Source organism: Lygodium microphyllum, chromosome 16 (genome assembly GCF_053477565.2).
Source record: "Lygodium microphyllum isolate KBCC chromosome 16, Lygodium_microphyllum_v1.1.10, whole genome shotgun sequence".
NCBI lineage: Eukaryota > Viridiplantae > Streptophyta > Polypodiopsida > Schizaeales > Lygodiaceae > Lygodium > Lygodium microphyllum.
Window position 1 is genome coordinate 22,608,813 of NC_141150.1, and position 13,033 is coordinate 22,621,845.

The window sequence follows — 13,033 nt, forward strand, 5'->3', positions numbered from 1 at the left end:
TGGGAATATCAATTTTAGAAGAGAAGTCAAATGTTTTGTCTACCAATCAATTAGGATTTTTACTCTGCAATGTACAGATGAGGTAGAGTTAGCCTAATTTTTAGTGTTGAGAAAAAGATATCCCTTGATATGAAATTGCCTCTAAAGCACTTCAGTTCTCAAAAATCCCTTTATGTAACTCGTTTTTATTATTTAACACCAACTTATATTATAAAACCGCAATCAAGATTCTTTAACACCTCCTTTCGTTATCCATTTAAGGGAATTGGAAAACATCCCCCAATAACTCAATGTTCACACCCATTAAGAGAAAATAAAATGTTATTAGAGAAATATGTGGAGGATTTGAAGCTCACCTTTGATATTTGCATTTATGATCAAGCCATAAGTTTTTCAGTTTCTTGATAAGAACCATGATCTGAATGTTGTGATAGGTTTCTAGGTTTCTTGATAAGAACTTTCTTGATATTGTAATAAAGCAAGTTCTTTTCTACATGGAAGAGGCTCAAGAAAAGGCAACTTATCTACTTTAATTGCCCCTTGAATTGGACTTATATTATGCACATAACCAAGGGTACATGTATCAATCTCTTTTGACAATTTCATTTAATGTGTGTGGAAAATCGCTAGTAGAAAATCGATAACAATGCATTTAGGAAATTATTTGAGAACTTCTACGAATCTTCAACACAAAATTTCTCTATGTTTTAAAATATTGCAATGCATTTAAAGGAGAAACTAACAACAATATGAGTCTCCTCTAAAACTACCAGTCAATAGATGTGTAGAATTTGAATGAGAAATTTGATAACAATGCATTTAAAAGTATTGTGAAAGAGTTTATTATTGGTCATCAACCCAAGTTTTGGATGATTGTTTAGATCATGTAATGTACTAGGGTAAAAGGGCTAGTAATGTTGTGGTCCCCTTTACTATGTTGTGTTGGCCCCTAATTAAAATGTTAAGGTGGTCCAATGAAAGAGTAGAAATTAAAATATTTGATTGGAATGCCTAAAGTGCAAAAGGATTTAGGTCAACCACATATCATTCATCTTCAATGGCTCCCATATGCCATACTTCTCCATGCTTTTGTTAGGTAACTCAAATGATCTTATGTGTGTCAATCATCGTTCCTTATGTTCATTCACGACTCAAACTTTTTTATAAGCTCACCTCATTCAAATGAAAGGTTCACTAAGAGGATTTGGTGAGTTTTTCTTCCCATTGGTAGATTGAAGGGGGCCTCTATAGACGCCATAGTACCTACCCTCTTACCTTATTAGGAAGTGTATCTAATATTAAATTTTCCCATATGGTATAAATATTGCCTAGATTGAGGGCTTCGAGTTCCTATGCATACTCATTCTCATTTATTTGCATTGTATTGAAAAGAATTAGGATAAGTATGATCATATGCACTTGCTTCTCTTTAAGCTCTTAGCACTTGCATGCAAATGCATGTTAAATGATTGTTTACAATGTCATTCAAACACTCATTGAGGTTAAAATGATGTTGATGTAAAATGCTAGACTATACATTTTCTTTCAAGGCATGGATGAAGGATTGGAAGTTTACAAAGGAGGAACCATCATGATGGTTTGCACTTTTTGCAGCCAAGCTCCATTGTTTTACACTCTCATGGATGTCCTTGTTTACCATTAATTCTTTTACTTTGGTTTTCAACACCTCCTTTGACATATCCACTTTTGTTGCGTCATTTTCATATTCAATTAGCCTCAAGCCTACCTTCCATCCTTGTTCAATGAACTTGCAATTCATTGGTTGATCTGAAAAGTGTGGCCATCCCAACATGGGTATTCCAAATGTTATAGCTTCAATTGTTGAATTCCAACCCCCATGTGTAAAGAAGCCTCCTATGGCTTGATGGCTAAGGACTTTGAGTTGTGGTGACCAAGACACAAATTTCGCTCTCCCTTGAACACGCTCTTCAAAGCCTTTTGGAAGAATTGTAGAGTTTGCGATAATGTTTGCTCGCGTAACCCATAAGAAGGGATGGCCACTTTCTTCCAAACCAAGTGCAATTTCTTCAATTTGTTTCATAGAGACAATAGCAAGGCTTCCAAAGGCAACATAGAGGATAGATTTAGGTGGAAATTTGTTTAGCCATTCTATACATTCATCATTTTCTACCCATAGGGTACTCTTATCATGCTCAAAGGCACTAGTTGATGTCTTGTTGAGACATGAATTTGGTAGAAGGGGACCAATCGTACAAATTGAAGGATATTCTTTTCTTAAGGTATCAAGGGTGTCTCTCTCAAGCTCATCAAATGTGTTAATGAAAATCCATTGTGAATCAAAAAAGCGAGCAAATCGACTAATGGCAAGTTGAAACATGAAGTCGGAATGGTCATAACATTGCACAAAGGTATTCATGTCACTTTCTTTGAGGAAAGGAGCTCCAGGAATTTCAGGACCTATAAGTAAGAGAAAGTTATAAGATTTGTCAAATAACCATTCACATTGATAATTCTACTCAACATGACAAAGAAAGCAATGAAATGTCATTTTTTAGATGCTATGTTAGAGTTTAATTTATTATGATCACTTCAACAAAATCATAAGTATAAACATGGATATTGAATAATATGGTCCTATGATTTCATGCATGAATCAATTTATGAGTGCAATCGAATCTAGCACACTATAATGTGGAAGAGTTTGTGTGTGTCATGCATGCATACATGTATGTGTGTGTATGCATGCGCACATGTAAATGTGTGATGAATGGCTACCTCAATTGTTAGAATTGTGACCTTATAATCCACTTGCAAAACCAGCTTAATTTGCTAGAATTTTTTCTTGTTTATCCATTTATTACTTCAACTATACAAATCATAACATGACATTAGTTTTACATGTAAGAAATCAAATGATTGAATTTAATAAAATTGTGTATAAAACATTGGTAATTTTACATCTCAATAAGGAGAACATGGCAACTTGTGCCAAGGTAGCCACTTTTTGTTTAAACAAGTGTGTCGTCCCTAGATGGTGGATGTAGCTCAAAATATTTGTTATATCATTAGACCTCAATCCTTGTAAACCTAGCTATACTAGGTTTTCTCTTTTGTTTCCTCTTTTCTCTAGTTCCACACATAGGTCCAATCGATCTTCATGAGTTTTGTGATGCTTCCCATTTCAAATGGGTTTGGAGGTAATCCACTTTTCCTTTGACTATTCTCCATGTATGCTTTTACATAAACAACATGCTTGTGTGCCCCTTTCTTCCATTATCGCTTATGAAAGCAACCTAAGGCCTAAGATTCCAAATTCATATGGTATGGTGGAATAGAGCTTGCAATGGCAATGTGCAAGAATAAGATGCAAAAAGGGAGTGAGAAAGCTAAGGCTAGTTTCCTAGTTGTTTGGATAACTTTGGTCTACAAGACCATGTGTTGATGTATCATGCACAGAATTGTGGGACTCTGTGTGGCATGTGGATGCTCCATTACCAACTATCCAATAACTTCTTGATGAAATATTAGAGCCAAGTTGCACCAAGGGTTAGTGAGGGGACTCTAGAACCACTTCCCTCTACTAACAGCATGGTCACACTCTTCAAGCCAACTGTGGATGCATGGGTTATCTTAATCCCAACCTTTCCTTGCTAGTACCCTCTCAAAGCATGATGCTAGCTTGGTGTTAGTGGGGGGGAAGACGCCAAATGAGCTTTTTGACAAGCTCTATGTGCAAAGCCAACTAGACTCTTTTTTTTTTGTTGGAAATTGTGAGTATAAAATCTGATTCACCTTGCTGGTGCAACCACGAATAGAATGAGGAATATTGACACCCCTTTTGCCCCTACTATTGCTGGGGAGGATTGGGCTCTTAGTGTTTTAAAAGTTATATCGTTGTTTGTTAGCACATGTGAAAGCATAGGCTCTCGTTTTTGAATCAGTATGCTTTTGAATCAATACTAGGGTGAAGGGGCTAATAAGTTATAATGAAAGAGTGGAAGATGACACTCTATTGGCCCTTTTACCCTACTGTCTTTTAAGAAAAGAGGAGATCCAAACATGAGAGAGAGAGAGAGAGAGACCTGGAGGAGGCTTGTAACCTTTGGAGACCAAGAGGAAAGATGCGAAGCTAGCCGCCGACTGAGCCCAAAAGCTGGCATGGGGAAGACCGAATCGCCTGCAGGACTGTAGGGAGAAGACCATCCACGTGTCGGCTAGCACACACGTGGGGGGGCAGAATTGGTCGAGGAGGAGGCCTTCCAAGAGCCTCTCGAAGGGGGCCTGCATGCACAGCAGCACGGACTGCAGGAACTCCACGAGGCCACCGGAGGCGCGGTCGTGGCTGTCCGGCAGGCCGTCGGGCAGCTCCACAAAGCTTATCATCATGCTCTCTTGATCAGCAGCACCTGATGAATATCCTTCGCCACCTTCTTCTTCTTCTTCTTCGTCTTTTGATGTGAGCTCCTTCTTCTTCCTCTCCCGCAGCAGCTTGCTAAAATCCATCTGCCTCGCGTTGTACTCTGTGTTCACGTACGTCACCTTCACCCCCTCCATCGCCAGCTTCCTGGCCATCTGCAGAGTGGGGTTCGCATGCCCCCTCGTCGGCAGTGGCAGCACCACAACATGAGGAGGAGCCCCTGCTACTGCCGATCCGCCGCCATGCGCCTGCTTGTGATCCTCCATCGCCCATAACTTCTCTCTCACCATACACACACACACACACAGTACACACACACACACTCTCTCTCTCTCTCTATCAGCTATGGAGAGCTTCCGCTCAAGGGTCACACAAGTCTATCTCCTACCGCGGCCCCACTCAACCTCCTTCGTCCCTTCACTCCCGCCATGAATAAAAGACGTACGTGACTTTCTAACTGCAGAAGCCTCTTCCTCCATGGTATGACGTGTGAGTGCACTTGCCTGTGGCCCACTCCCAAGACCAGTGCTCACGAAAACCTTCTTGGAATCAATGGAAAAACCCCCCACCTTCAGATTATCCGGGATTTTTTAAGTTAGTCGGTTTTAAAAGACTAATGTTCATGTCATTCTTTTTTCACAATGCAACATCCCCATCGTAACCCTTTTTTTATAAAAAAACTCATAACTTTAACCTTTAAAAACATCATATAAGGACATCACATAATTAATTCAAATATAAAGATTATCAAAATGTTAAAGAATATAAAGTTATACATACATACATACACATATATATATGTATATATATATATACATGTATATATATATATATACATACATGCAATAGATAACATGATGCTTATATTGCATAATTCAAGCTCTAGGAAAAGGAAAAAACATAATTAAGTGTCAATATTGACACATATACAAAACTCTGTGTGTGTGTGTGTGTGTGTGCGCGCGCATCTATAGATTTGTTTACTTATAGATATATATACACAAATAAAATAAGATGTAGCATATGTGGCTCAGCCTTATTGTTACCATATATTAAATAGCATATAACAAAATTATATAATTATACAAGTACATATCAAAACCATAGATAAGAAGACAAGCAATATTATGAACATAGAATTATACATTGATACATAAAAGGCCTTATACAAAAGGAAAAAAATATATAATAGTCAATATATCTCTATATGTGCAAGTAAGCATAGAGAAAGGATAGCTAACACAATAATATAGATATTATCTAGAGTCTACCTATTCTCTTCTTCACTTTAGCATATAGCAAAGATCGACATACATAGCCAAAAGGCTCGAATCACATACACATGGGGTTCCTCCTACGGCTGAATGCCGTCAACCCTCTGCGACTCTCCTACACCTCGGGGATTGGCCCCTCGATGCGTCGCTCAACATTTAGACATTTCGCACAAACGTCGCTCAAGGTACCCAATAAGCGTATCCAGGAATGTACCATTGTCCTTACTTGATTTCCCCTTTAGGATCCCACGACTAGCCTACAGCATGGGTATCTCACTGCCTCTCAACGTAGGTCATGTCCTCATAAACCAATTGCAATGCATGTCCAGGAGCTAACCACTGATACTTTTAAATTCTTTTCATGCTCCATGCATTTGGTGAATGTCTAGTGCTCAAACATTTAGCAAAACAGTATCGTGCACAAGTGCAAATCATTCTTTCATGTTTTTCTTTCTAACCGCTTTGTGCTTCGTTGCATGGGCTTAGCACCGAGGTGGTCCTCGTGCTACTAAGCTCTTAATTTTAATTATCATCCGTCCTAAATGCTATGCATAGAAATCAGCAACTTTATCATCATCTCACACGGCATTTAGACATATTTCAACTCCTCTACCCTTCCCCGTTTAAGTATTGCATCGTTGGATAGATTTATAGGGTATTTTGACATCATTTTATGTATAGAAAGCAGAAAAAGATACACTAGAACAAGAAGGCGGGGTTGAACTGAGGCAAATCCTCATGCTTCAGTCCCCACCAACATTCACAAACATTGCTCTTATTTATCCCTATTTTTCGGAACCCAAAATGCATTTTTCCCCTATTTTTCATGGTTTTTCCCCTATTTTCCTTTATTTTCCTGCATTATTTAATTGCTGGAAATTCAAAACAGGTTATGGGCTGTGGCCCTTAGTTCCTTCTTGCAGAAAAATGAAAGTTTAGTTGATATTCCTATCCATCTTTCCATTTTTATGCCAAAAAACCCTCATTTTCCCTTGTTTTTCATATTTTACGTGTTTTAACATATTATTTTGAACCACAAAATGCATATTTTTCTGATTTTTTGATCATGACCAGCAAGAACTCATAGAAAACAGTATCATGAACCATTATTATCCCACATGAACACCATTTCATCCATCAAAAGCCATGAAAACTCAAATTTCCTTTGAAAATTTTAAATTACCGCTTATTTGCGTGTTTCGGGTTTTGTGTCCATGGCTGTAGATTTGGAAAACAGCAACACTTCATGTCCAGCAACATCACAAATCACCATTCTCAGCCCGTATAGCAATCCGGTCCATGCCGGACAAGCCTCCACCATTCTTTCTTCTTCCTTCTTCTCCCTACATGAACTTGCCTTTAGAAGAGAGAGAGGGAGGAGAGAGAAAGACTAGAATCAGAGATTTCCAAAGAGGGCATCATTCGACGGGCAAAGGGCGGCGATAGAGTCAGGATACAGAGGGTAGGCAAGGGCCATTGTCAAATGGGGGGGTTGTGTGCAGGCTGAAGATTGCCTCCTCCTCTCCCTAGCGCATTTTTCGGCGCAGTCTGATGGCGCCTTCTTCTCCCTCATCCCACGTTTTTTTTCATGCATCTCTTGTCAATTGGCATAAAATGTTGGGCTCCCAAGAGTCACTTACTCATTTGGGCCAAATTTTGTCCACCTCTTCGTATCTTGACCGGTTTCTTGGCCATTTCCCCGTCCGGACTCGGAATCGAGCTCTGAAAAATCCTGGGCGTCCGGCTTAGCATCCCGCATTGGCCAGTAGCTTGTGTCAACCTGCACGACTGTCTGAAAAATTATGAAAAATCAACAAGTGTCGCTCGGGCGCCTTTAAAGCACTTTGGCGCTTAAAATCGTCCTAGATCGAGCCGCCGCCTTTGACAGTGAATATTTTTCCCTCGATCTTCATAATTTTTAGCTATTTTTAAGCACTTTCCGTCTCCTAAATTCCGCTCTCAATTTCCATCTTCATGCTCAATAATAGCCCAATTTACAAAAATATGACAAGCTTTTAGCTTTTGAGTTTGCTTTCTACAAAAATAGGAAATAAAGCTAATGGACGGTGCCCATAGAGTCTGGCACGCCCAATCTCAATGTCCAAAATAAAAATAACATATCCGTGCGCATAGGCGCATACAAAATAATAATCAATAATCAATGTCTCTATAGACATAACAAAATATAGGCGTGGCGCCTATCAAAATATAATCCAAAGGTCGAATACTCGCTAGACTCCAATGCTTTCCTCCGCCACTGCTGCTATCTCTACACATCAACTGAAGCATTCACAATCGTTAGTAAAATAATACAATTAAACCGACAAAAGTGAATACCTAGCAGTCTTCAGCTACATAAATAAATCAACTGGTTAGAAATAAATCCTAACCTTAATTTATTACGAGTGCGCACTCTAAACTCATAAACGTTTATTAATTTAATATGCATTTTGCGGAATCACCCGCTATGGAATCACCCACGTACACACTAAATTAATGAAACGCCCGAAAAGGACAGGCGTCCCCATCAACTTCTCGCACAAAGAATCCTCTTTGTGTATGAGCCCCGGTCATCTAAGTTTACAGAATCCACCGTAAAACCTCACGGAATCCACCGTGGCACGGAATCCACCGTGGCACGAAATCCACCGTGGAATATGCCTCCTGGCATCAAGGCTTTTAACCTGAAGCATTAAGTGTTTTGCCTTGAGTTAGTTCCTTGAACAAAGAAGTTCAAACAATGTATCTAACTGTACAATCATGATCAGCTCAGAGGTCATTTGTGTACGACCAACTGCTAAGGTGTGATTCCTTCTTCCCGAATACTCCCAGCATTTGGTCCTGGATCATTCACGACTTGGCGAGATTCCAAGGGCTTGGCAAGCTAGGTTGCTTGTTTCCCCTTTTTCTTCGGGTTAGGGTTTGTACCCTATCGACCTTAATTATCCTTACCTTAGGTCTCCTTGTAAGATAGATCATGGACAACCCCATCGTCCTCGGTTGGTCAACTTGCTGGTCATCTCCTAGATCCCCTGAAGTACCTATGTACCTATATCTTTGATCCTAATTGATCAAGATTGTCTATCCCCTTGACCATGGTTGGTCAAGATAGTTTTGTTTAGAACAGTTCCTACTCCATCTTAAGTATAATCTTCTTAAGCCCTCTTAATAATGCTCACATGCGTTAAGCTTTTACCTATTCCTCTTGAAGTCGCCAAGGACTTTGATGTGGACTCATGGATCTCAGTCCCATTTGGTAAATTACAAACACGTTGAATTTTCCCAACAACTTTAATGCACGCAAAGTAATGCCATGCCTTCATGTCAATGCTTACAATTTTGATATAATCCATATGATATTTTATGCCACACATGCGAAGGTACTTTCTATGCATGCAATCTTAACATTATCCTCTATGTAATTATTTACACGATCTATAACCTTCTTGAATGATATGATCTTTATAACTTAATGTAATTATTGTATGAGTCTAGTTGCACTTTAATCTTTTATGTAGCTTATTACATGTACCTTAGAATCCTTCTTGCAATACAGAGATGCAATTTTGTGTCTTTCAATGTCCTCTGAAATGCATTTTAAGCAAGAATTTGTGCAGCAAGGAACAATGCACTTTATGCAGGAATTCTTGCAAGATGATTTTGGTAATTTACGATGCAATTATCTAATTAATTTCACCTATTATGATGTCATCTTACAACAGAAATTATCTTGCTCATTACATACATCACAACTAAGCTCATACCTAGGAAATTATCAAACACGCAATTAATGTGATGCATGTGAATATGATTTTTCACCATGATATTTATAACCTATGATTTAATAATAGAGCAACTTGGGTTTGGAGTGATGCCTTGATTCCAGCGGTATTGATGCCCGATGAACCGTTCGCAGTTGCGGTGCCACCTTGTTTCGAACCTCCATCCATACTTGCAAGGTTTCCAACCATCTTTATGGAACTACGCTTTGGGGCCATACTCAAAGACGTGTGTACGAGAGAGAGAATTTCCGCACTCTCCTATGCAAAATTCTCACCGTCTCTCCTTGAGTGGAGAAAATATAATGAAGGGGAAGGGGCGTATTTTTGAAAATATCAAGAGGGGTGTGCGACCCCTCTTTAAGGAGGGGGAAGAAGAAGCTTCTAGAAGCTTCTCTCTCTCTCTCTCTCTCTCTCTCTCTCTCTCTCTCTCTCTCTCTCTCTCTCTCTCTCTCTCTCTCTTGATGATGATGATAAGGAAGGGGGGTTTTTGATCACGAGGGGAGGGGGGCGTTTTTCTGATGACGGGGGGGTGGGGGTGGGGAGGAGGTGTTGTCTATTGACGAGGGAGGAGAGGGGCTGCTGCATGTTGATGACCACTAGGGGGGAGGGCACTGCCTGACGATGAGGGGGGGAGGGCTCCCCTTTATAGTGGGGATGGGTGGTGTAAGGGGGGGGGGGGGGAGATGGCTATTCACACCCGCCACCCCTTCCACCTAGGGCTGCATGCCTCCCCTCTCTCACTTTACTCACTCACTCTCTCTCTCTCCTCGCCATGCAGTCGGTAGGGGGAGAGTAAAAAAAATTAAAAAATTATGAAAAAAAGGGGGGGTTTCCATGGGGAAGGCACGGGGGTCACAAGGGGGGGATATTACACTCTTAGAGCCTCTTTTACTATATCACTAGTGTATGTCTATGCATGTACCTTAGGATAAGAGAGCCAACAATATATTGCACACCCCAAAAAATATTCATTGCACCTCGCAAAGGAGTTTTACCTAAGTAGCAAATATTGCAACAAAGATTTCACTCCAATGTATCTTTTGAGATGTGTATATGGAATATTAAGGTAAAATCCTTGTTACAATTCATGAGTTTAAATATCCATGGGATATAACTAGTTCAAAATTAGAATGGTTAGTCCTTAAGAAGAAACTATGAAAACTTATCCAAATAGAGTACAACTTATCTCAATTAAATTATCATGTGTCACTTATATGTGACATAAATTTGGTCACATTGTCAAAAGTATCATATTTAAATTTTCTTTTAATAATTAGGACTAATAAACACCTTCTTTGTACATGCCATTTTGAAGGCCTTTTAAGAAACTGAGTATGCTTAATATTATAATGATAAGATAATTTTTGCAACTAACTACAAGAATCTACTGTTAGTATCTCAAGTATACTTATAATTAGCGATAAAAAGTAGCTATGAAAAAATGACTTTATTAGAATAGATTTTACTTCAAAGAAATCATCATATATATATTTTTCACCTTATGATATTACTCTTAGTTAGATTTGTCCACATGGTCAAATGTCTCTTTTCTTAAGACATCATTTATTAAGTAGTACCTATGTATGTATTTGTCAATGTGAAATTAAATTGCTTTAGTGTTCTACGCCAGTTTAAAGCTCAAACATTAAGTAGAATGATGAGGAAGCAAATGAATCTAATGTGCTTCTTTTTCTTCTTTGTAACTTCAACTAAGACATCTATGGTTAGATATCTAACAGATTCAACAACAATAGAGAACGATGATGTGATTGATGTGTCCTTGATAAGAAATGCAACACAATTATGTGTAATACTTGATCTCAATGGTCTTATTTTACAACAATGATTTGCTAACTCTAAAAGGTATCAAAGCTTTCAAATGGGAAAGCAATGGCTTGTTCTTCGACCAAGATGTATGGAGTTTCTTGAAGCCTTATTTGCAAGATTTCAAGTGGTAGTTTGGTCAACAGCTTTACATAAGAATGTCATGGTAGTTATTAAGTGCTTGGAGATCCATGCAAAAAGGAAGTATCCTTTCTTCATGATTTGGGGCCAATAACAATGTCATAGACATCGACTCAAAATCATATATAGGCCAGATAAGATGGGAGTAGAAGCAATGTTCAAGCCTCTGAAGTATGTATGGGATCAATATGGACATGTTTGTCAACATATCAAGACTATTCTCATAGATGACAGTCCTTACAAAGGATATCCAAATCCTGTTGAGAATTGCATTTATCCAAAAATATTTGATATTGATCGTGAAGACTCTATCTTGATCAAAGAACTTCTACCATACTTGACTCGCTTAAGTAAATACCATGATGCACGTGGCATCAAGTTTGATCGATATGGACAGGATCTAGTTCAATATGGACATGAATTGTATGCTCAATTCAAGGTTTTCATTGATGAAAGGACTAGAGTGGAGAATGATGGTATTTCATCTTCATTATCAGCACCGCACCACGAGACTATGATTGATAAAGATGGTATATATGTTCAACCTTCAATTACTTCTTGCTTCAAGAGACCATCTATTATACAAACATCCTCAACAAATGCCTCACGTCATCTGTCTCTTACATTGAACATCTCACAATTATCGATGTTGAAGCAGACTCCTTTAGTCTCTACTTTGAAAGATATGGAAGCAATACAACTTACTCATGAGTTAGGATATCACAAACATTTCATAAATGGTAGTGCATCTAAATGTTTTATACAAAATCTACAAAAGTTGTATTTTCCCAATATATATGATGTAATGATGTAACAAGGCAGTGACTCTATATGGACTATTTTGACTTTCATAATAAATATATCCCTTACATTAAAGACTTTTGCATGGCTATGAAATCTATGCTTGTTAGAAATTTAAATTGTTTTATATAGTTACCTTGGTGTTTCTAAACACCACCAATATCAATGATCAGAGAATCTACTTAATATTTTTTATTCTTTCAATAATATTAGTTAATTGTGTTGAAATTCCTTATAAAGTGGTTTAAATCCTATTTTGTACTTTATGACCATCTATTATACAAACATACTCAACAAATGCCTCACGTCGTCTGTCACTTACATTGAACAACTCACAATTATACAAGTTGAAATAGACTCCTTTAGTCTCTACTTTGAAATATATGGAAGCAATGCAACTTGCATATACATGATGCAATAAGGCAGTGACTCTATATGGACTAATTTTGACTTCCATAGTAAATATATCCCTTACATTAAGGGCTTTTGCATGGCTATGAAATATACGCTTGTCAGAAATTTACATTGTTTTATGTAGTTACCTTGGTGTTTTTAAACTCCACCAATATCTATGAGAGAATCTACTTAATGTTGTTTATTCTTTCAATAACATTAGTTAATTGTCTTAGCTAATAAATAAGTCTTAATTAATAATAAAATCCATATCTATTTCTTTGGAAACACAAACCATTGGTCAAAGGTTAAATCTTTGGTCTTAGAAAAATTATAAACTTCTAGCTTAGTATACAAATCTTCATTTTATGATATGAAAGTTCATTTAGCTAGTCAAAGTGTGAAGCTAGTTAATTTTG

General features: G+C 38.1%; 1 protein-coding gene across 1 annotated transcript; it reads right to left on the reverse strand.

The window, feature by feature from the left end:
- Nucleotides 1-1,423: 1,423 nt before the first annotated feature.
- On the reverse strand, nt 1,424-4,827 carry LOC148022617 (linamarin synthase 2-like). Its single transcript, XM_087695578.1, has 2 exons — nt 4,065-4,827; nt 1,424-2,439 (listed from the first exon to the last, which is right to left on the reverse strand). Exons 1-2 carry the CDS (start codon nt 4,687-4,689, stop codon nt 1,532-1,534), a joined length of 1,533 nt encoding a protein of 510 aa, XP_087551704.1. The 5' UTR covers nt 4,690-4,827; the 3' UTR covers nt 1,424-1,531.
- Between the last annotated feature and the right edge of the window lie 8,206 nt (nt 4,828-13,033).